Below are 25,976 nucleotides of genomic sequence, written 5' to 3'. Positions count from 1 at the left end.
TGTGATGTGCTTTGAGAGGAAGTATAGTGAAATGACTAAAGCTGGAAAAATATCAGGTGCAGAACACTTGTTGATCTACATTGATAGAGTCAGTTCCCTCACCAGTTCACTGAGAAGTCACAGGTCCAGACCACCTTGCCAGATATATACTTGGATGTGTTTTTTAATGTACTGCTAATGTTGTTTCCTGTTCATTTTATCCATTAGTAAAAAAAAAAACAAAAACATATTATCTAGTCAGCAAACATTTATTAACCACATACTGTGAAATATGCTGTATGCTGGCCAGTACTGAGAAAATTCTGGGCCTTGAGTCAGGAAGACCTGAGTTCAAATCTGTCCTCAGACACTTATTGGGTGATCCTGGGCAACTCATTTAACCTCTCTTTGCCCTGCTTTCCTCAACTGTAAAATGGGAGTAAAATAGGGTGGCTGGGTGGCATAGTGGATAGAGCACCAAGCCTGAAATCAGAAAGACTCCTCTTCCTAAGTTCAAATCTGTTCTTAGATACTTCCTAGCTGAGTGACCCTGAGCAAGTCACTTAACCCTATTCACCTTAGTTCCTCATCTGCAAAACAAGCTGGAGAAGGAAATGGCCAACCACTCTAGTATCTTTGCCAAATGGGGTCATGAAAAGTTGGACACAACTGAAAATTACTGAACAACAAAATCATAGCACCTGCTTCCCAAGATTCTTGTGAGGATCAAATGAGATGATAATTGTAAAGAGATTAGCTCAGTGCCTGGCATGTAGCAAGTGCTATATAAATGTTGATGGTGGTTGTGATGTGTCTCAATGGTGCTTCTTTAACATTAGATATAAAGTTGTCTTAGGTACTGGTGACAGACCCTTTAAAATAATGTAGTCTTTAAAACAGGGGAAATATCAGAACTGTTACAGATATTTTTCTCTCTGTATACCTCATTCGTAACTAAATGCTGTATGTTATGTATTTTTTTTAATAGATTTGATTTTGAAGAAGTGAAAAACATGGAACTTTTTCAGAAATGGTGTATCATTCCAGTCCTTGGACTAATAGAGACCTCTCTCTGTGACAACATACTCTTACACAACTCTCTTTTTCTTCTTCTTCAAATTTTAAATTCTTGCTCCAAAGTGGCAGATATGTTGCTGGATAATGGACTGTTATATGTATTATGTAATACCATTGCTGCCTTAAATGGACTAGAAACAAAGTAAGTGTTATATTAGTATATTTTAAGTTGTGCCTTAATAAATTGGAAAGAGGAAAATTGGATTGGTCCTAGAAGTCATAAGGAACCACTGGAGTTTATTGAGCAGGGAATTGACATGGTTAGTCTTCTTCCTTAGGAGGATCACTTTAGATACTATGTGAAAGAGGAGTTAGAGAGGTGATACTGAAGGTAAGGAGAATAATTAGGAAGATAATTCAGTAATCTCAATGTGAGTTGCTAAAGTCCTTTAGTAGGGTGGTAGTCATATGAGTCTTGCATATTGCGCTTACCAAAAAGACTATTTTATGGAGAACTCACATGGGTCAGGCGATCACATGGTGGTCAGAAGAAGTGATACAAGGACACACTCTCAAGGTCTCTCTCAAAAACTTTGGATTTGATTGTGGGACATGGGAGACACTGGCACAGGACTGCTCAGTGTGGCGTGCCCACATCAGAAAAGGTGCTGTGCTCTTTGAGCAAAGCAGAATTGAGACAGCACAAAGGAAACATAGGATGCACACATTTGGAGTATCCACCCCAAATATTCACACGGACTATCTATTTCCAACCTGTGCTAGAGCATTCCGAGCTCATATTGGTCTGATCAGCCACAGTCGGACACACTGAAACTTCACTTTATCATGGTGATGTCAGTTTGGTCTTCTTCATGAATGAAGGACAACAACCAACCAACCAGTCGTATGAGTCTAATCAAGGGGATGAATACAAGAGATGTTGAAAAGGACAAATCAACCAGAATGAGCAACTTAGTGACAAGACTGCATTGGAAGCATGGGATCAAAGGGATGAGAATTCAGGGGGTGATGGAGATAACTTTAATAGAAATACTGGTCAAAAGAAGGATGAATTTCAAGACTCCTTGAAAGATGTAATTCCTGAGAGACCTTTGATCCTCTAATAGTGAATATTAGATAAGACGGGGCGATGTATGCTGTCAAAGCCACCCTTTAGGCCATGTGTAGTACAAGAATTATCTTCACCTTTAGATGAAGAATCTGAGGCTCAGAGGCCACACAATTCTTATGTCTCAAGATTAAAATCCAGGTTTCCCACAGACTTGATGTCCAGCATTCTTTACATGCTGCCATACTCTCTGTCAGCAGGGAATGGAAATTGAGCCTTGTCAGCTTGGTCTCAGATGATAGAGTTAGGACCAGTGAATGAATGTATGGGGAAATGGATTTCAGCTCAACAGAGGAAAGAAATTGGTAAGAGCTAACCAAAAGGAAACTTGACTGCCCCATAGGACCATGGATTTCAGATTCAGAATTAAAAGAGACCTTAGAGATCATTGTTGGACTCCATCATTCTATAGATAAGGAAACCAAAGCTCCAAGGAATTGTCACTTGTCCTTTGTGCCACAGGTGGCAGAGCTGGGATTGTGACCAAGGGTTTGTCTGACTGCGTGCAATGCTCCAGTTGTTCAATCCCAGCCATATGAGACTGCTTTCTTCATGTGAGAAGATCCTACGTAGGTAGAGAAATGGAAAAGAAAAGGAGGAAAAAGAGAGCAAAGCTGACAGAAAACAAACATCAGAACAAAAATAACAAAAACCAAAAATGTCTGGCATCTTAGAGAAGTGAAGTATTATGCCACGTTCCCCCAGTTAAAGGGTGATGCCTAGGACTTAGGCATTGAGTCTTTCTGGAAAGGAGTATTTCCATTTAAAACTTAGACCTGGAGCTAGTTTTACTTTTTGATGCTTCTAACATCATCCCAATTTACATTTTGTACAGTATTTTAATGCATGCAAAATAACTTTTCAATCAGAATGCTTTTAATAGTATAAGATATTAGTGAGAGACAGATTGGCAGAGGAGACATTGAACTAGCCTCACTCAAAAAGACTTGAGCTCCACTTCTGCCCTTGACACACACTTATGGCTGTGTGAGCATGTGTAAGTCTGTTAATCTTAGTGTCTTCGGGCAACTCTCCAAGACTTTATGTTGCAGAGAAGGTCCTGAAGCATTTTGGTGGAGGAAGATCTTCCCGAGTAGCTAATGAAATCACAGATCACACACACACATAGACATTTTAGTAAATAAAATTCCTTATTGGAACTAGTCCTATGTTCCTTATTGGAACATAGTCTTGAGGTGAAGAATGGAGGATACCCATTTGGCCTCTGCAGGCAGCATGGGAACTCACTCTGATTTTGGACTTTCTTTGAATTAACACAGGAATGGTGAAATTGGGGAATAATTTCTGGGATGCCACTAGATGATACCTTGGGGAGCTTAAAAAACTTTTTTTCTAAGTAAATCATGCTGAGTGGAAGTCTATGAATAGTACTGTATTAGTTAACCCCAAACATTTACCATTTCTTTTCCTTACTTTTTTTCTTGTAAAGGAAAATGAGGTGGACTAAAAATAATATTGAGGTGGCTAAGTGTCGCCAGATGGAGCCCCCCCAGGTCTGGAGTGAGGAAAATTCCTCTTCCTGATCTCAAATGTGGCCTCAGACACTTACTAGTTGTGTGGCCCTAGTAAAGTCAATAGCTCTGTTTGCCTCAGTTTCCTTATTTATAAAATGAGCTGAAGAAGAAAGTAGCAAATCACTCCAGTATGTTTGCCAAGAGAACTCCACATGAGGTCACACAGAGTCGAACACAACTGAAACGACTGAATAGCAGCAACAACAACAAAATCCTATCATACTGGAGAAGTGATAAAGAAGATTCAAGCTAGGCTGAGGGTGTGGGAGAGGCTGCAGCTGCGGCTGCCGAGTCAGTTGAGTCTGGGGGTTCTGAGTGGTGTGGTAGTAGAGCGCAAGCCAATCAGGTGTGCACACAGAGTCTGAATTGGGGAGGTGGGACTTGAGCTTAGGACAAGGGAGGTTGTTAGCATGAACAAAAGATATTCTTTAAAAAACTTACTGACCCTTTCTCTTGGGGTTTTTGTTTTTTAGCATTTCTCTGAATGACTACAAATTACTTTTTTGTGAAATACAACAACTTCTGGTAGCTGTTACCATTCACGCTTGCAGTTCTTCTGGTTCACAATACTTTAGGGTCATTGAAGATCTTATTATACTGCTTGGATACGTCCAAAGCAGCAAAAACAAACGGACACGAAGTAAGACTTCAATTTTACAAGAATATTCAGTATAATTGTTGAAAATGAGATTTCAGTGTGTAATCTTTTAGCTTTCTTCTTGGAGATAAATTTACTAATAAGTTCAGTTTTGTCATTATGTTAGTTTTTGTAATGGGGCCTTTATCAGGCAAAAATAAGAGTACCTGTGGCAACTGAGAGATGCGTTAATTTATCAATGAAAATAAAACTTCCCTTCGCAAGGGAATGTGAACTTCCCTTACAGATCTGGAATTTAAATTCTTAAGTTTACTGCAGAAGATTTGATACTTTCATTTTCCTTTAATGCCTTATTTGGGAGAGGAATAGATGTTAGGACAACAGACCTGTGTTTTAATTCCCTTATAATATCACATGACAGAGAAAATAAATAATTGAAAAACAACCATTTGTTCATTTAAAATTATTTCTTTAATTACAAGACATCCTTTACTGTGACACGTTTACACAAAGAAAATAATCTATTTTATAGGCTACCTTTTTTGTAGTAAATAATTTTCCTATTATAACCTATTTTTGAAATTTGATTCTCCGCCTAAAAGTTACTTCGAGCAGAAATTTTGTTCACTAATGTCCAAAAAAATTTTTACCTTAAATTTCACATTTTAATTTTGAAATTTATACGTGCTGAAAGCTGAGTGGCACTTTCTGATGTTGCCTAGAAATAAAATTGATTCAGTAAGAATAAATTATTAAGCACATGGTTAATAAGCTTAAATATTTCATAGAGCAATTCTTATTTAGTATTTTTTGTTTGTTCTCAGATATGGCTATTGCACTACAATTCAGAGTTCTTCAGTCAGCTATTGAATTTATAAAGACTACTGCAAACCAGGATACTCAAAACCTGACAAATTCATTCCAGTTTCCTTCTATTCCTCATCATGCAATATTTCAAAAGCGAAAAAGTATTGCTGGTGAGTAATGAAATAAAAATGTTCTAAACGTTATAAATGGAAAAGATTGCTTTACTTTCCCTTTTAATGGTACATTTACATCTTTTTTCCAGATTTGATGGTTAAGGAGGTAGATGGTCAATAAAATATTTAGACATTTAAACTTTGTGAATTTTAGGAAAATTTCTTTTTCCCAGTGTTAGTTATTTTGGTTTGGTTTTTTTTTAACATTGCAGATTTCAATGTCAAATCATAGTTACAATCTAAGTAACTTCTAAATATGCTACACAAAAATAAATATTGCTAGATTTCCCTGACTTCATAAAATTCTAAAGCTACATATGACCTCATTCTGCCTGTCTTGAGTCAGGATGAACTCAGGTTCTCCTGACTCCTGCACTGGTGCTCTATGCACTGTACCACCTAGCTGCCCCAACAGACACTTGACACTCACTAGCAGTGTGACCTTGGGCAAGTCACTTAACCCCAGTTGCCTCATCCTGGGTCATCTCCAGTCATCCTGATGAATATCTCTTCACTGCATTCAGATGGCTCTGGAGGGGAAGTGAGGCTGGTGACCTGCACAGCCCTCACCCAAAACAAAGTCAAATGCAAGTCATGTCATTATTTCTCTGATGGTATAGTCTTCTTCACAACAAAGGACAAACACATGCAGTCAGGATGAAAATAACATTATAAAACGAATTTCCAAACACAACAACTGCACAAGCTTAATTGATATATTAGTATGATCATTCATTGTAGTCCAGAAATTTGTGTCTAGCCTGAATTTATCTTTTTTTCATATAATGCATACTGCCCTTGTCAGTAAACAAAACTTAAAAGCCATGTAAAAATCACATTCCTAGGCCAAAAAAATGTTCATTTATATTCTGGGCCACCACCTAAAACATTTTAGCCATTTCTACATCTATATTCTGTTATCTCCAATGAAACTTCAAAACTTCTGTTTTCATTGGTGTGAGGATTCTTGTATCTATCTAAAAAGCCTGTGCCTCTGTGAGTTGCTGTAAATATTAATTACTTAGTAATCAACTTTCTGGTGATGTGATACTCAGAATTTAGCCAACATGACTATGGAATGACAGACATATCTATTGGGCTAAAACATGAAACCTACCACTTGGTTGGACCTCCCTGAACTTTCATTCTGTTGACATAACCTTTAAGATCCTAGGGCTACTTCCATCCCACAATAAAACATCAAAGTAGAACATTAGTGGAGTGTTACACATTCTTTGCTCCTAACTCCTCTCTCAAATTACAGTACTTTCTTCCAGTTGAACATTGTTAATTCATCCACCCAGGCACAATATATCTCCCTACAATCCTAGAAACCATTGGGTTTTGGGTATTCTCATTAATATGTCTTCCTGCCAAGTGAGGGCTGCTTTGGTAGAATTTACCTTTCTACTTATGTAAAAAGAGAATGAGTACTTTTAAAATTAGACTCTTAGCAAACTTTGCTAATTCTTCATTACATTAATCATTTTTATTTTTCTTTATTGCCACAACAAAATGTCTAGTCTAGGTTTTTGTTTGAATCAATATAATAATGCCCTTGACATCTTTACTCTCTCCCCTCTATAATTTTCCGATACACAGAAGCAAGAATTGTTTCTAAAAATATATAACAACCATATTCATCACATAATCATAATCATATTCACATTGTCTAAGCTCTGCAATGGGCCCCCACATGTTTTTTGAATCATTAAAATTGAACATGGACTTTGATTCTTTTCATCAGTAGCCTCACACATTTATATAACTGTTCCTACCTCTTAATTGCATTTAGGTTTGTTCTCTTTAGTCTAGCCAAATAAACTTAATTGCTATCTTTGTTAATTTTCTCTTATACCTTCTAGCCATTATATAATCCATTTCTTCTTTCTTTAGTCCTTTTTTCATTTTCTCTTGGTCCCTAAAATTTTAGTCTTACTCTTCCTTTAACTTAATTCTTCACTTTAGCTATTCCTAACCATTCTCTTCCATTCTATGGTCATTTCTAGCCCCTTGATTACAGAAAATTTTTATATTGTCATATAATTGTAGTTGGTTACATCATTTATTTTTATATCCTCCTGATCTGAAGGGATATGTAGAAGTGATACTGAAGGTTTTTTTGGAAAATAAGGAGAAAGGGTGGTGAAATAATTTAAAAAACAGCTGATGAAAGGACTTATTTGCCACTTTATTTTTTAAAAAGCTTTGTGTTTTAGCACTTAATTTATAACCATGTAGTTTAAGTTAAACTTCAAAGAAATGACCTTCTTTTATTGTCCAACCTTGGTTTACTCCCATCACCTGCTTTTGTTCTATTTGCATCCTACTGTATGAAGCTAGAATAAATCATAAAATTCTGCTTTACTGGGTCCACTACAAATTTTTGTTAAATAATCTCAACTGGGCTCTCACTCCAGCAAGGCAGTAATCTTTTTATACCCCCTTAAATGATTTGCTTTAACTAAAGCAACTATTCCAGATTTTTTTATTTTCTCCTCAGGTCTCCCACAGCACCCTTTATCCACTATATCAGCTGAAGACTTTTCTCCATATTTTACTACAACAAAGACATTTTCTGAGAGTCTCCTCTTCTCCCCTTCTCTTCATCTAACTTTCTAAACCCTCTGCAGTTGACCTCTGACCTCATCATTCTAATGAAACTTCTCTCTTCAAAGTTACCAGTGATCTCTTAATTGCTAAATATAATAGAATTTTCTCAGTTCTCATTTTTCTTGACATATCTGTAATCTTTGACACTGTCCATCATCTTTTCCTTATAGTCTCTCCTCTCTGCATTTTGCTTACATGTTTTCTTCTTGGTTCTTCTCTTGCCTGTTTGACCACTCTTCAGTCTCTTTTGCTTGATCTTTGCCCAGGTCACATCCACTAACCATGTTTGTCTCTCAGGAGCCCATCCTTTTTCTTCTCTTCTTTTTGTACTGATACTTGGGAGTACTGGAAAAGAACTTTTGGAAAAGTGGGACTTGAGTTGAGTTTTGAATGAAGCCAAAGAAAGCAAAAGATAGAAGATGTGGAGCCAGAGCTTTCCAGGCGTGAAAGACAGTGAAAAGACACAAAAGTGGAAGGTCTAGGATTTTGTTGATGGAACTACTAGTAGGACAGAGCCCATATGCAAGGGAATAAAGTGCAAGAAGAATTGGAAGTGACCAAATTAGAAAGAACATATTAGATCTTGAAGGTCATAGGAAACTACCAGAGCTCTTTAGGAGGCTGGAAGGGAATGAGGGGTTAGACTTACCCTTAAGAAAAATCACCTTAGCAGCCGAATGGAGAAGAGATTAGAATGGGCAGGAAGCTGTGAGTCAGCTGGTTGGAAGGCTGTTGTAGTAGTCTGGAACGCAAGTGATAAGGACTAACAATTAAGACTGTAGCTCTGTAACTGTAGAAAGAGAGCCTGTATGAGAGATGTTGTGAAGATAGAAATGAAAAAGTCTGGTATATTCTTTCAAAACTCAGTTCAAGCACTATACTTTATAGTTCCTCCCAGCTGTTAGTATGTCACTTCCCCTCAACTACCTTGTATTTTCTATTTGCTTATATCCATTTTTTTCTTCCCTGATAAAATGTAACCTACTTGAAGGCAAGACTTGTTTCACTTTTGCCTTTGTATACTCACTACTTGGCATAGTGTATGGGACATAATAGGTCCTTAATAAATATGTGTTGAATGATTAATTGATAAGATCCTGTTTCCTAATGCAATAGGGTGAAGTTCATTGCTATCTTTTATTTCAGTGTTGAGGTCTAACTACTTGGCAGATCTGATTAGATGATCATTACTTGATTTCATAATGAAGTCTCTGATGAAGAGCTCATACTAAAAGTAGGAGAAGGATCAGCTCTACTACTTTCTTATTTGGTTATTATTTACATTCATTTTGTCTTTAATTCCTGATATGTTTAGTAAAATATTTTTGAACTTCTTGTCCATTTTGTGAGGGTTAATTTAGTTAAAACTAGATAATGTAATCCATAAATTCATTTAATCCACAAGTAAGCTGTAATTTATTATGAAACTCTGAAAATGAATGAATGAAAGAGTGAATCATTGTTCAGCCATATTGCATAGTTCCCACTCTTCCCTCAGAATGTTTCATATGCATTAAGTTTCACGTGATCATGTGACATAATGACTGAGGAGAGGGTACCAGTGACCATCTGAATATTAAATATTAATAATTTTGGATAAATATAAATGTATGGAGAATACATACAAAATAATATTTTCTTCTTGCATCCCAGTGGGCCATCTTACACATCCCCTTGAGTACACACCCTACTTTGAAGGTCACTATTAGAGATAGTAAAACAATACTGTTTAAGTATCATTGGCCTTGATCTGTTAGGAATGTAGGTATTCCTTTTATGTAAACTCATTGTATATAATTTCTTAGGGAACTGTTAGTTTTATATAAGTAGGAGTTTAAGAAATTTGCAAAAAATTACGGTTATTTTTTAGCATTTTCTATTTTGAGTTCCATATTCTCTCCCTCCCTCAAGCTCCTCCCCTCACCCATTGAGAAGGCAAACAATATAATACCCATTATATATGTAAAGCCGTGCAAAACATTTCCATATTAGCAATGTTGTAAAAAAAAAAAAAAAAAGCAAGAAAAATAAAGAGACAAAATATATGCTTCAGTCAGCACTCAAAGGCCATTAGTTCTCTCCCTGAACATGGGTAGCATTTTTTATCATGAATCCTTTGTAATTATCGTAGATCATTGTATTGATTAGGATAACTGAGTCTTCCATAGGTGATCATCTTTACAATTTTGATGTTATTGTGTACAATGTTTTCCTGGTTCTGCTCACTTCACTTTGCATTAGTTCATATAAGTCTTCACAGGTTTTTCTGAAATTAAGGAATTTTAAAGCTGGAGTATATAATGCAAGACAGTATCTAGTGTCAAAATGTGTTGTAGAAATCCTGTTTTGTTTTGGGGGTTTTTTTGACATTGAAAATTTGATGTAAATCAGTATATTCAGATTGAGTTTGGGCAAGAGTATGGATAACTTTGAGAGAGGTACCTTAGAACCCTGTTACATTGGGAACAGGATTACAATGGACTGATGCTGTGGTGAAGGTGATATATTATGTATGGATATACTAATACCATCTCCAATATTCTTATAATTTCAAAGTCACAAGTGAAATACTTCATTCTAATGGAAGGATAGGAAAGGCCCCTAAATGGAAACTAATTTATTCAGCAAAAGGATCTCAATCTGGAATTCTTAACCTTTTTTGTATCCCTTTTGCAGTCTGATAAAGTCTATGGACCCCTTCCCAAAATAATGTTTGTTCCCTACATTCATATTTGAAGGCCATTCTATATTTCATTTAAAGGTTAGTAAAAATAAAGATGTAAGATGTAATTTTTTTTTTCCCTTTCCAAGTTCTGAAATCTGTCCATAGAGCTCCTAAGAACTCCAAGATTATCCAGAAATTCAGGCAGGTTGGAGGTAGATTAAAAGGTAGTACTTACTAGCTAAGAGAATTGTTTGGTTTCTATAACAAGTGATGGTCCTTAGAACAAAGAAGTTGACCCCTCAAAGTATAGCCAGTGATGAATTTCTCACACATTAATTCCTCAAGGATAAGAGGGCTTATTTGCATTTCTTTGTATCCCCTGCACTTAACACAATGTCTGGCAGATAGTAGGTGCTTAATAAATGATTATTGACTGATTGATTAGAAATAACTGCCTAAAAAAATTACTCAGGTATATGTTTAAAATGTATTTTATCATATTTTTGCTTCAAATGATTTATGTACAGTTAACCTCATAAATGCAACATTCAGGAAATTGGCATTAATTTTCTGATTATTTGAGACTTACTAACACGACTTTTCAAATCTCATTGAAAATCTTTCTTAAATATAAATATACTTTCCTGCCTTAGAAAGTACAGTACGTTATAATTTTATCTTCACTTCATGACTCAGGCTGCCATATAGTCTTATATATAATGAAAGTTATAGAAAATTAATCAGTCTGTATCAATCCAATAGCATACTCTGGGAATTTTTCCTCTTGCATAGTTTATATATTTGCTTTTTTAAAATTTCCTTTTTTTTTCTCAAAGGCAACTATACTCAAGAGTTTTATAATCAGTCTGTGTTTTTCATTGGATTGTTCTGGTCAGTCTAATTTGTTAAAAGCATTTTGTGATCTTGGCAATTAGGTATTGCAGCAGATAGAGATCTGGTCCTGAAGTCAGGAATACCTGAGTTCAGATGTGGCCTCAGACATTTATTAGCTCTGTGACCCTGGACAAGTCACTTAACTTGTATTTGCCTCAGTTTTTTCAGCTGTAATGTAGGGATAATAACAGCATCTACCTCATAAAGTTGTGGTGAGGATAAAATGAAATAATATTTGTAAAGTGCTTAGCACAGTGACTGGTATATAGTAGGTGCTATACAAATGCTTAGTTCCTTCTCCATGTTTCACCAATATCTTTACATAAGTATCCAGGCATATGTAACATGTAATATAACATGTATTATATAATGATATATATATATAATCTTTATAGATACTTATACAAATTGATTTATTTTTTTTTAAAAATCATTTAAAACAAAGGTTCAGTTGCAATGAAAGGTTCCATTATTCCTCATCCACCAAGACATCATTTTAATTCTTATGGTCAACTTCCGATACCCTTGTCCTTGAATTTGTTAAATCAAGAATCAACCCCTCACTTTTCTACTGGATCTACTTCATGTGCATTGCCTACAGAAGCAGGTGCAGTAATAGTGGCTATTCCTACCTATTCAATTTGAGAAAACATTTCTCAGGAAATTCTTTATAATATTGAAGAAATGATGCATGTGTTCAAAATAATTTTGATTACAAATCACTGGGATTGTAATCAATTTTCTGGTCTCTTCCATGTCACTGATTTCTACTTTATGTCACTAAATATTGTGCAAGGAAAAGTCTTTATTGGATTATTATTATATTATGATTAGAGCACGGAATAGTTGAAAATCTGTTGATAAAGGTGAATATGAGGAAGTGAAACAGTGATGTTGTGCAACTTTTTACTACTCTACTGTCCCGTAATTATATTGACTTAACTTTCATTTTTCAAAAGACTTAAACCTTGCAAACCACTCTGCTCTGCAGATTTAAAACTGCATTTCTATTTAAAAGCTTTTTTTACAAAACTTTTCAATTGAAAGTACTGTTACACTTCTTCAAAGGGGGGGGGGAAGTACTTTCTCTAAATCACTTTCTTTACAGTGTTTAAATAAACCACACATTAAGCTTTTTTGTTGTTCTTATTCTGGCATTACTGTTTTTCTAAAGTTGCAACAAAACTAGTTTCCTTGCTAAGAGCTTTAAATGTTTCCTTCCTTACCAGCCTTAGCATTTTCTCTTTTTCTTTTATGCATGAAGGTCCCCGAAAATCTTCTCTTCTTCAATCTGAATCTCTTCTGATGAAAATGCGTTCAGTGGCAAGTGATGAGCTCAATATGATGATGCAACGGAGAATGAGCCAAGAAAATCCTATCCGGGCATCTGAAACAGAGCTCTCCCAGAGACTGCAGAGGCTTACTGTGTTAGCAGTTAACAGGCTCATTTATCAAGGTAGCTGTACAACATAACAATTAAGAATAATTCAATGTAGTTTTAGATGTTTATACAGTGTAGCTATTTCAGTTTCTGTTTTTCTAAACTATTAATGGAACAGCTGAATTTGAGGTACATCTTTTTGAGCTCCTGTCACAGGTAGAATTTATGTATTCAGCAAGCATCTACTATCTACTACACACTATGCTAGGCACTGGAGATTCAAACACAAAAATAAAACTAAAGATGTTTGTATTCCCCTGGGAGAATATTACCTTAGATGAGTAATGATACTGATACAATGTGATTATTTCTTATGTATTTAAGATATAGCAAACAACAAAAATTTATAAAGCCTCTACTGTTTATTTTATTATTTTGTTAAACATCTGTTTGTCAGACTTAAAGACCCTAAACTCAAGGTGTTTGTCTTGGGGAATCAAACTCCAACACAGATATCTATGATAAATAGTTTGTGAAAGAGTTAAAAATAAAGTGTAATCTTTGAGATAAGACAGCGGAAGCATATTCCCTCCCTATTCAGTGGTTAGACTTCTGGTACTTCAGCTATTTAGAACACAATTATAAACTTCAGAGTAGCAGAAAAAGACCAATGAGCAACAAGAAAAATAGCTACAAAGTCTGTATGATACTCAAGACTTTACCATTTGAATTTAAAACTAAGGTTGTTGAGTTTACAAGTTTATTTATCACTGAAAAACTTCAGTTCTGCCTTAGGTTTGAGGGGACAGTGTGTTAGAATCAATAACATGCTGGAGCCAGCCTGTACCACCTTGTGAGAGCTCATTGTTAAATTTCAACATGAGCATTTACATGTCAGTAACTGGCAGACTACAAGTCAGGGCTTTATTGAAGTTTTGTGGATTATCTAGATTTAAGACAGTGATGGAGAAAATGTTAATGATGTAGGTTAAACTTGAAAATTTGTCATGCATATCATATAATACTTTTTTTGTCTGGTGTTAAACATTTACCAGGCCCTCCCTGCTTAGAAGCAAACCTACCACAATGCCAGCCAACGCTGAGTATAAAACAAAAGCGAGACTCGCTGGAAGTGCATAATCATGAGGACTTTTTCATATGATACCAAATTATCATGCCTCAAGGGTGTTCATTGTGTTATAGCACAGACAGGCCACTTGGGGTAGAGGAAAGAGCATGTAAATAGAATCAAGGCCTGAGATTGAATACTGGTAGTGCTCCCTTTCTGATCTCAGACAAATTACTTAACTTCTCTGGGCCCCAGCTTCATCATCATCAAAAATGAAGGAGTTGATCTCCAAGATCCCTTCCCACTCCAAATTCTATGGTCCTGTCTTTGTAATAATGACTATATGTCACCTTGGGTCTAAGCTTTTACTTATCTGGAAATAAACTCATGTTCTCTCTATTCCTCAAAAGTACCAAATAAATGAAATATCACTATAAATCAAGACTATGAATATCTATTGTCTGATAAGGACATGTTCAAAAAGTAATTGAAGTTCCTGTTATTTTGATACTTGTTCAGCAGAATAAATATGTATACACTAATACTAGATGAATTCCTGAAAAGTTATTTATCAATAGTGTTTTTATTAAAAGTCTTTTAATAAATCTCAATCATGTTAAAGGCTATAGGAGTTCTTCAATCCATCAGAAAGCATTTATTTAACATTTGCTGTGTGCCAGATGCTGGACAAAAGGAATCCTACAGTGAAATCTTTTGTAGGATGAAAGTTCTTTTAATACAGATGATCATTCTTTAGTTTATCTGTTTCATAAATTGAAATTTTCCTGCACAGACTTTTTTTTAAAAGCAGAGCAGAGTTCTATTTAAGAAGTGAATAAAAAAGAGTCCAAAGGTAGTTACTGTCATACAGAAGTGCTATAGAATATTTTGGTGTTCATAACCCTAAAATATTCAGTTAAACCAACATCTATTAATTGTTTATTATGTGAAAAACACTGTATTTAGATGCTTCAAAGAGATATACAAATGAGTCCCTACCCTCAATAGCTTCCAATCTAGTTGGGAATATAAATTAAATTTACAGGACACTATAATATAAAAGGTAGTGCTTGAGATAGAGACACAAATGAGAGTTAGAACACATCTGGATATTTGTTCAGTTTGTGAGGTTTTAGAGAATTATTCTCCAATAAACCATGCTCTGAAGTATTGCTTCTTACTTACATTTTTCCAGAATTGTAAACTGCTTCTGAACTGAAAGTAGAAGAATTTTATATACTTCAGCATCTTGATTTTATAGTTTCCTTACAAATAATTCACTAGAAAATGTTACTTTATGCAGTTTTATTATAAACAATTGTAGTTTATATTAGGGTAGTTTGTTTAAAAGTAGACCTTTTATCACTCACAGCATTACTTAATTTGATACTACTTTTAAAATCAATATGCCATATAAACCGGGGAAATACATTTACAGAAACTTACCAAGTACCCTATGTACAGTCAGTGAGCTTGATTGGTACTATAATCATATGAATTCAACCATTACAGTATTTATTTAGCATATTTGAATAAATTTTGTTGTATTTTAAATCAGAGTTGTGTATTAAAAGAAATAAAATTTTGACTTAATATAGTTTTAGATGAAACAGTTTCTGATCATTTAACTTCTTAGAAATACTATGTTAAGTGAATTTATAGTCCTCCTAGAATGTTTTAGTAGTAGCACTAGATCCCATTAACATAGACTGAGTGTCAATGACTTAATTAATTTTTTGTTTTCTCTGTATGCTTATTTCTCTATTAAAAGAATTTAGTCCAGATTTTATTGATATTCTGAGTACACCAGGGACCACAACTCAAGGCAGAACCTCAAATTCTGAGGCTGGAATTTCTGAAGAGGAAATTCAACATGAACACCTTTCCAATTTGAACCCATTTCAGAAAGAAATGTTAATGACTATGGTAGAAGGAATGAGAATAGCACTTGTAAGTAATTATGTGGAAGGTTTCCATTAATTCTTAAGGAATGGAGGTTTTATCTTTCTCTATTATGTTTTTAGAACCTATTTCATTTGGGATTCTCTTCCATTATGTCTTCTGATTCTAAGATTACTTAGATATAAAAATAATAGAGTACCTTAGATAGCTTCCATGCTCATATACCCTCTGAAACAATAGTCTTTATACAGTGTATATAGTGTGTGTGTGTGTGTGTGTGTGTGTGTGTGTGTGTGTTTGTAAGTAATAGTCTTTATATACAGTAATGATTGCTAAGGAATCATTTTCCTGTATTGTAGTTGAATGAGGCTAGCAGAGTGTGAAATAGCTGGTCACTAATATTAGTAAGAAACTTATACCCCTCATCTTTTTTTTTTACTTTGCTTTTGAAAGTAGTTAGAGCTATAACGGAAAATGCTGTCCTTAAACCTCTTTTTAACATTAGTGATAGGAATAAGCTCTTTTTGTCCAAAGTAACTCACTGGCAAATTCATTCTTCTCTTGAATGAAGGGCTCAAGTAGAACCAATGCTCCCAGACAACAGTGGAATAAGATTCTGTTGTCTTGTAAAGAAACCTTCCGCATGCAGCTTGGGAGACTCTTGGTACATATATTGTCACCAACCCGCCCTCCTCAGGAGAGGAAGCAAGCTTTTGAAATAATGCATCAACCATATCATCAGGAAATACTTCGAGACTGCCTGAGCCCTTCTGTACAAGTAAGCATTTCAGTATTTAGCATTCAGATAAAAGAGCACATAAAAAATCTTACAATAAATTACTGAAACCAAAATACATTGTCTAATATAATGAATGGCCATTTTTTAAACCAAATAAGCTGAGCTTGAATCTTGCCTCACATGCTTGCTAGCTGTATCAATCTGGACAAGTCATGTCAGTTCTCTCAGTTTGGGTTTCCTCTTTTATAAAATGGGGATAATAATAGAACCTACTTCATGAGGTCATTGTGAGATCAAATGAAATAACATGTGTAAAATATATTAACTTTAAAACCCTATGTAAATGTTAACTAGTTTTATAATTATTATATCATAATCACTGTTTTTAAAGTTTAAATTTGAAGGTTATAGATATTCTAATATGTAGTAGATCAAAAAATTTGTCTATTTTTAGTTAAGGAAAATTATTGTTAAGTAATGTTAAATTGCATACTAGGCAACACTCTGCCTTTGTTCATATTTTGCAGCCCCTTCTTCCTATGCCCAGTTTACTAGATTTGAAAACTTATAAATACTAGATCTGAATTCTGTGAGAATTTATTTTGTTCTGGAGATTTCATTGAAAAGATTTTCAGTTTTAGTATATGTTAGCCAAGTAACCACTGCTATAATTTATGTTAGCACTAAATTTGTGGCATGTGAAATCGATTTTTATTGAATGTGCTCCTGAATATAGCCCAAAGTAAAATATTTTAAAGAATTTTAACCTTCAACATTTTAGTGGATATCTTTATACATTTGCCTAGAACTAAGCCATACATGAAAAGGCATAGAAAAATCATCAAAACATATTGCTATCCTATTTTACATCAGGGGACATGTTCCATATTAAAAACCACAAATTAGTAATAATAGTAGTAGCAGCAGTAGTAGTAGTAATAATAGTTGTAATGGTAGTAATTATAGGGGTGATGTAATGCCAAGCAATACCCATTGCAGCTGCTATGAATATGCATACATATTTCCAGGGTAAATTTGCAAAATATAAATAACTCTCTTCCTCAAAGGCAAAACCAAAATATTTATTCAGATACGAGAAAGCCATTTCCACCATGATAACAAAAAAGTTTATACACATCAATCCAAGGTGTACAGACATCCCCAATCCTTCCCTTGGTTAGGCCTCCCCACAAACAAGCTCCCCTTGGCAAAATTCCTCCCTTTGTCACTCACGCTAGCTGCTCTGCCTCAGCTCTGCCTTGCTGTGTCCTAGCTCTGCCTTGCTCTCACTTCTTGCTCCACCCATTTGGCAAACTCCTCCCAGTATGCCATGTGACTTAGACTCCATGTGACTCAGGTTTCATCATAGCAGTCAGCTGGGCCCACCTCAAAGCCAGTCACAGAGGCCTATTAATGAGTGGGAAAGATCTTCCCATTCCATTAACTTTACATTTGACCCCAAAATTTTTCATGTCCATCATATAGGTCAATGGGAATTTAGGGATAGCTGGTATCAACATAACTTTGCAACAGTATAACAGGGATAGCACAAAATAAACACGTAAAATAACATCTTAGGGAGTGGGGGCTTGAACACAAGCACACCATCATTTCCCCACTCAAACAAATGGGACCCAGAATCCTTTGGGATAAGGGGTGAAGGTCTCTTCTTCTGTAACTACTTCCTTCTGAGATTGGACATAGAGCTGTCCCTGTCTCAGGAGGTACCATTCGAGAGGTCAGTTCTTTAGCTGGCCAGCTGGTCAATGCCAGATCCAGGGGTAATGCATCACAGTCTTGGATGGAGGGTGATATCCAGCTTAAGTAGTCAGTCATCCACAAGTGGAGAGCACTAAGCCTATGGCAGACAAATCTAACAAACAGGTTAAACAAACAAACACAGGCCAAAAAGAATACAAAGACAGTAACCAGAAGCAGGTAAATAGAGCGTCAGCTGTACGTCTGGAGTTCATGAACCCATTAGAACTGCATTAATTCCTGTCTTCCTTATTGCAAATTAGTTATCTCCCATCAGTCAAATTTAAAGTCATACCTCTTAATATATCTATCGCAATGATGTATTCAGGAACGGGTGCAATTACCATAGTATATTCTTTCTTGTTACTCTTTCTAATTGACCAGTTTTCATCATTAGTTTAGCTTGTTTGGCTGATATTTCAGCCACTCCCAGTCCTGTGATGGTAATAGGAGTTCCATGTTTAAATTTATCAGAATTTCCATGTAGAAGAGAGACCTCTGCCCCAGTATGTATTAATGCCCTAGGTATAATAGTTGATCCATTTTTCCAGTATATGGTTAAACAAATACGGGGTCTGTAATCTTGTCTGTGTATTACGTTAATCTGAGCTGGGGCTTGGTCAATTTCCCATTCTCCCTGAAGGTATGACAAACTTGGACATGATAATACAGGAGGAACTAGAGAGGCAGTTCTTACTTCCCTATTCTGTCTAATATTAAGTCCATTTTCTCAGTACATCTTATATAGTTCTATAGTTGGAATACCATCTATTCTTCAAAAATCTGCCCTTTCTCAATAAAGCAGTAAACAATTCTTTCCTTGTTAATCTATTCTGAGTTTGAATCCACTGTCTATTTGCTCTTCTCTCTGGAGGAAATTTATCTTTTCCCCAATTATCCTAAGTCATCTAACTGTGAAATCTTATTCAGCACCTCCAAAAGAAGGTGCCCTATTTCCCCAGTTACTAGAGTCAGAATTATGTATTTATAAGCAAGAGGAGCAACCTTCACTATTATATTTCTGTGAGAAACTGTTAAGGGAGTGCTGTGATACGCATCTGCATCTCCAATCATAGTTGCAGTTTTCATTATTTCTTCCTTTAACTTTCTCATATAGTCTCTAAGCAAGTATCAGGGTCTGATACTGGGATACTGTTTTTTGGCAGCTAAAACTAAGAAATTAGTCCCATTGTTGCCTTCTTGAATATAGTAGCCCCTAAAAGCTTATTATACAAAAGGATTCTAATACCTATCAATTTCAAACAATCTATGTTATCTACCCATACTCCTCAGACCTCTTGTCCCTGATTCTCTCCATGCAAGATACTAGTGATTCTCCAGTTTTGGAGGTGAGTCATCTTAAAATATCTGTGACCTCCTCTGTTACTTCCTTAAACACTGTGTGGCCTTCCCAGTTCTCCTGCTTGCTTTGTAGTGTTAGACAAATGTCCACATTCCTAGAAGCTTCCTCATTTAATTTAGTTCATTTTCCTCCTTCGCATCTTCCTTCCTTGTGTCTGCGTCCTGTCTGGCTCCACACAGGCAAAGGCTGCATGCACCTTCCTCTTGTTAATTTCTCTCTTTTTCTGAGCCATTCTCACAACTGTCTTTTCTGTTGCCACCTGATACTTTCTAGCTTGCTCTTGTAAAGGAAAGTTCAGATGCTATAGTGTAGAAAATTTCTCATGCAAATCAGCTAACTCCTTTTCCATCTGAACTCTTTTCCTCTGGAAATTTATCTCAGCTTTTATGTATAATATAGTAATTTGTTAACAAATGCCCATCCTCTTCTACACACCCCTCCCATTTCTTTCCCCAGTTCTGTTGGTATCTCTTGCAAATATCTTTCTAAATCTATGGATTTTCTCTTCTGTAGTCTTGGTTCCCAGTTTTCACAAAGTCCTGTGCTTTTAGCCCATTCTCTAACTAGGAAAAAATAAGATAAATCCTCCCATCCTAGGATACCCTATTTCCCTCCCTAGAGCCTTCCTGTTTCCAAGTAGAGGTTTTATATTTTGCCATTTAAACCATTGTAAAGCCATTTGTAAAGCCAGTGTGATACCCTTAGCAGCCAATATGAATATGCTTGTGTGTTTCCAGGATAAAATCACAAAATATAAATGACTCTCTTCCTCACAGGGAAAACCAAAATATTTATTCAGATACCAGAAAGCCAATTTCACCATAGGAAAAAAGAAGTTTATGCACATCTCTAATCCAGGGAATATGGTCATCCCCAAGCCTTCCCATCATTAGGTCTCCCCACAAACAAGCTCCCCTAGCCAAAATTCCTCTCTCACTCATGCTAGCAGCTCTGCCTTGCTCTCACTTCCTGCTCCACCTTTCTTGCCCTACCCATTTGGCAAGCTCCTCCCATCATGCCATATGACTCAGACTCCATCACAGCAGTCTGCTGGACCCAAGCTCAAAGCAAGTCACATAGGCCTATTAATGGGCGAGAAAAGTCTTCCCATTCCATTAACATTACAGATGATAGTAGTAGTAGTAGTAGTAGTAGTAGTAGTAGTAGTAGTAGTAGTAGTAGTTATTGTAAAGGTTGTTAATACAATAGCATGATAATAACAGTAATAATAAATTTACATTTATGTAGCTCTTTAAGTTTTTTAAATGTTTCCTAAAGTAGAAAATCATTGACAAATATGAACATTTTAATGTTTAAAGAAATCCATTAAGAGATTGCATATAAAACCAGATTTATTACCTATGCCTCTTTAGAATGTAAGCTCATTGAAAGGAGAGACTGTCCTCCTATGCCTCTTTAGAATGTAAGCTCATTGAAAGGAGAGACTGTCCTTTCAAAAAAAATATCCTAAAGACTTAGGGCAGTGCTTAGAATATAGAATACACTTTAAAATCATATTGATTTTTTTTTTTACTGTCTGTATTAAATTTACAACTGCCTTCTGTTCTCTTCTGTGTATTCTGAAATTGTTTCATTGCTGTTCTTTTTTTTCCTTTATTTTTGCATTACTATCACTCTTCCTCCTCTCTCCTTTGGCAAGAGGGAGTGGCACAGTGGTTAGTGTTGGGCCTGAAATTAGAAAGACCCAAGTTCAAATATGGCCCCAGCTAGCCTTAGCAAGCTTCCTTATTTGTAAAATGGGGATCATTAGCCCCTGTTTTATAGGGTTGTGAGAATAAAATGAGAAAATATTTGTAGAGTACTTAGCAGTGCCTGGCAGCTGGTTGACACTTAATAAATGTTTGTTCTCTTTTCACTCTCCTGTCAAATCTCTTCTCATGCCCTTTTCCACCCCTTTGGCAGATAAAAATTCTCCCTCATAATAAGAAAGTCCAATTTGTGTTGGATTGGTCATATTTGAAAGTATGTATCTCATTCCGCACCTATAGTCAGTCACTTCTCAACCAGGAAGTTGAAGGGAGTTTCAGCATCACACTTCCAGAGTCTTGAATGATCACGGCATTGGTCAGAGTTCTTAAGTCTGTCAAAGCTGTTTTTCTTTACCTTTTTGTAGTTACTTCATAAATATAGGTTGTCTGGTTCTTGTCACTTTGTCATTTCATTTCCTAGGTGGTTCTCTCAATCCATACCTTCTGTGATTTCTTGTGGTACAATACTATTCATTGTTATTCATATACCAAAGTTTCTTCAGCTGCTCTCCAGCTGATGGGCAACTGCTTTGTTTCCAGTTGTTCACTGCTCAACAGAAAATTCTGCTGTGAATATATGAGTACTTTCCTTTTATCCCTAATCTCATTGGTAACATATGCTTAGTAGTGGTATCACTTGGTCAAAGGGTATGCACAATTTAGTGACTTTTTTGGATGTATTTCCAAATTGCTTTTAAGTATGGCTGGATCAACTCAAAGCTGTAACAGCAAGGAATTAGGGAGCATGTCCTCACACAGCTCCTTCAAACAGTGACCATTTTCCTTTTTTGCCATTTCTGCCAATCCTTGTGAGTGAACTTCAAACTTATTTTAACTTTCCTGTCTCTTATTATTAGAGGTACAAAACATTTTAATTTGGTTGTTGAAAACTTGGGCTTCTTCCACAGAAAATCATCTATTCAGTGTTCAAGAATTTCTTTAATGCACAGAAGAGAATAGAAGGATGTTCAGAATGATGCACAACCAGGACAGCTGTGAAAGTAACATATTGAACTTAATAGATACTTGAAAAGAAAAGCAAACTGTATGTAAGAGTGTAATATAAAGTCTTAGTTTCACATATGATCCCATTCTTCTGTTCTACTTTGTATAAGGAAACGTCCTCTTTGAGGTATTAAAATCAGAATTTAGAAAATTTTAAAGAATAAGTGTTGTGTACAGAATATGTACATATTCTTTGAATCATCTGAGAAGGAAGTATCTTGGCCAAGTGAATTTTCCAGATAACAAAAGTGCTTCATAGCAGCTGCCTAACTAAAATTTTTACAGATAATTGTAATGCTTAAAAGCCTATCCTTTTAAACCTGAATGTTATTATTTTTGCATTACTTAGGGTAGAAATATTTCTAAAATATGCATCATACTTCCTTCTGATCTTAAACAAGGTAGAGACATTCTCCAAGTTAGCACCAAATGAAATAACATTAAAGTTCATTGCAAACCTTAAAGCCCTATATAAATGCAAGCTGTTAAGTGCTAGTTAGAAACAAATTTTGCTCCACACATCCATTTGTAAGTTAGTTACTTGATACTCAGAATAAATTTCCCCAGAGAAAAATTTTTGTTGACCGTTTTACTAGTCCTTCAAAGACTGTTTCATATATCATATAATTTAACAGGAATATTGTTTGCAATGGTGTAGTTTTCTGTCACTGTAATTTTGATTGCATATATACAGTATTCCAACTCCATTATGGATTAAATAGACTTGTGGACTAGCCTGGGAATGTAACAGATATCCTTAATACTGGTTTCTTTTATTCACTTAACTGTCAGCATCTGCACCCTTCCTCCAGGTGAAAATTAGGGGCTTTTGTCCTACTGTCAGTGAATAGAGTTCACAGCCATACACAGTGTAAAAATTGTAACTTTTGTGTTAATGTCTTAATAGTTATCCATTTAATTTGAATGTGATTTGATATTTTCCTTATAACCCATTATAATAGTTTGAACATCAGTTATACTTAGAACCATAGATTTAAAGCTGCTATAGAAGGGATCTCAGAGGTGACTTAGTCTAAACCCCATCATTTTATAGATTAGGAAACTGACTGTCATAAAGTAAAAATGATTTTTATACAGGTAGTAAGGAGAAGAATCAGGATTTGAACCCAAGTCCTATGACTATGTTCCATCACACAGTAACACCCTCTGGGCTCTCTAAGGTGTATTTAGCTATCCACCCTTCCCCCCTTTCCCCTACATCATTGTTCCCAGTGTCTCTTCTAGTTGAAAAGGCCTCATGTCATGAAAGAAGAGCTGCTTGGACTTGAGGTGGGACCCCAAAGTTCATTACTATCTCAGAGACTTACATGGTGGTAATTTACCTGCTCAGAGCTGTAGTTTCCCTGTCTATGAAATGAGGAAGCACTACATTTCTTTAAGTAGTTATCACTCAGTGTTACGATTTTTTCCATCTGTTTACTCAATTGTCACTTCTAGCTTTCAGCATCCTCTTTATTGTACTGGCTTTAATCTTCTGTCCATTATAAACTAGGGCAAAGCTCAAAATTGCTGGGAAAAGAAAATGACCAAATTTTTTATCCTGCCTAGTCATTATACCATGGTGTAATCTAGACCTCAATTAAAAAGCTGCTTCTTTCCTCAAGAGTGTAATAAAGCTTGTAGGTTTTGTGACAGGTTTTTTGCTGGCAACGTAGTTATTTTCATTTCCTACTTAGAATCTCATTTGTAATTACTGAGGTTGTGAGTAGTTTGAATTGTAGAAAAATGAGGGCATTTCTTTCTATAGTTTTAGATTAATGCTTCAGTAGTATGGCAACACCAAAATAAAAACCTGTTTTGAAGATTTTTTACAATTATTTTTGAATATAGAATTTAGATTGCACTTAAAAATTTATTTTTCAAGTTAAATAAAGAATGTTTCTTTTAAGAGACACATAGCTGAAAATATTCTAGTCATTTAACGTTTTCTTAATTTGCCAACTTGGCAGGGCTTCTGCTCATAGTCCATGTGTCTTTGTTGGTCAGGTAGCAGCTGTCTTTTGCTTAATTCATACTGTTCTGTTAAACACTCATCTTGCTGTTTTCACCATTGCATATGCTTATCTTACTTTGGAGGAATGACACAGTATGATTTAATATGTTAATTTAAATATCACTAAAAACTATAGTGGTCTTTTATTTTCAAATTAGGTTGTTGGCATTTCATAGAATCATAAAATTTTAGAGTTAGAAAAACTTCAGTGGCCATCTAGACCTATCCATACCTCAATTAAAAAAAAAAAAAGCCCTTTACAATGTACCTGACAAATAAATGCCCATTCTGCTTTTGCTTGAAGACTTCCACAATAAAGTGGAAGGAATCAATTACCTCCCCAAAACAGCTTATTTCACTTTTGGTTTGCTTTGTTCGTTAGAAAGTTTTTCCTTATTTCATAACTTAATTTGCCTCTTTATAACTTTTACCTTCTGGGGCTAAACAGATCCAGTTTCATAGATTTGGAGCTAGAAGAGATTTTAGAGATCGTCTAATCCAGAGGTGTCAAACTCAGAAATGTGTACATTAAAATATAGTTAGGAAATGTTGAACAAAATAAATAAAAATACAGTACAGCATAGGTATTGTAACTTTGTGATTTTCTAAAGTTAGTATACTTAGAAGCAGATCCTGTGGAGCTCTGTTTTTATTTAAATTTGACACCATTGATCTAGTCCAACACCCCTCACTTTACAGATGTGGAAACTTAGGTCAAGTCAGATTAAGTGACTTGCATAAGCTAACATGGGTAATGACAGAGCTGGAGCTTTCATTGACATCTTCTAGCTATAAGCCAGTGTGCTCTCTTCCACTGGGCCACACTGCCTCTAATCTCATTCCACTTTAATAGCCCTTGAGGACCACTTTTGTGGTTCCTCTGAGTCTTCTCTAGGACAAACATCCCCATTTCCTTAAATCCATCATCACATGGCCCTTCACAACCCTGGTTCTCTTTCTCGGAACACTCCTAAAACTTCTTCCTAAAATTTGTTGTTATGAAAAGCCAGAGTAGCGTGTGAGGGTATATGTTGTCAGATACCAAAGGAAGGTCAAGAGTCAAGGCCCAGGGGCCTGAAGTACAATGATGGTTGTGTGAGTAGAGAAGAGGCAACATACAGACAAGGTAATATGAAGATAGGAACAACAAGATTTTGGCAACTGATTGGATAACCTCAGAGAGCTCACAATCTAATATAGAGCCAAATTGGAGGAGGGGGGACAGAAAGATTTGAGAAATAGAGAACAAGTAGATTCTGAACCCAAGTAGAAGGAAGGATAGTAGTGCACTCAATAGTAATAGGGAAATTGAGAAGAAGAGATGATTTGAGATAAAGATCATGAGCTCAGTTTTGGACATGTTGAGTTTAAGATGTTTAAAAGATAACTAATTTGGAATGTAGAAAAAGCAGTTGGAGATGCAATACTGGAAGTCATAAGATAGGTTAGGGCCAGATAGGTAGTGCTGAAAATAGACAGGAGCTGATGAAATCACTAAGTAAAATTGCACATAGAGACAAGAGAGGTTAGGACAGAACCTTGGAGGACACTCTCAGTTAGTAGGCA

The 25,976-nt window shown here is 35.6% G+C and overlaps 1 protein-coding gene across 5 annotated transcripts in view; it reads left to right on the top strand.

Annotated features, from left to right (window-relative positions):
- Positions 1–25,976, top strand: part of LYST (lysosomal trafficking regulator) — a 261,878-nt gene that overhangs the window by 160,821 nt on the left and 75,081 nt on the right. For 4 of the 5 annotated variants that reach the window (XM_072647543.1, XM_072647542.1, XM_072647544.1 and 1 more), the window contains exons 26-32: positions 968–1,198; positions 4,134–4,300; positions 5,083–5,235; positions 11,856–12,017; positions 12,675–12,866; positions 15,632–15,810; positions 16,334–16,540. In XM_072647543.1, the coding sequence (XP_072503644.1) occupies positions 968–1,198; positions 4,134–4,300; positions 5,083–5,235; positions 11,856–12,017; positions 12,675–12,866; positions 15,632–15,810; positions 16,334–16,540 (1,291 nt within the window). The remainder of the gene's footprint in view (positions 1–967; positions 1,199–4,133; positions 4,301–5,082; positions 5,236–11,855; positions 12,018–12,674; positions 12,867–15,631; positions 15,811–16,333; positions 16,541–25,976) is intronic. The other variant, XM_072647545.1, reaches the window with a different exon arrangement.

The sequence above is a fragment of the Notamacropus eugenii genome, chromosome 2, assembly GCF_028372415.1.
Source record: "Notamacropus eugenii isolate mMacEug1 chromosome 2, mMacEug1.pri_v2, whole genome shotgun sequence".
Taxonomy (NCBI): domain Eukaryota; kingdom Metazoa; phylum Chordata; class Mammalia; order Diprotodontia; family Macropodidae; genus Notamacropus; species Notamacropus eugenii.
Note: the sequence above shows the minus strand (reverse complement) of the source record. Positions and strands in the feature narration are given on the sequence as shown.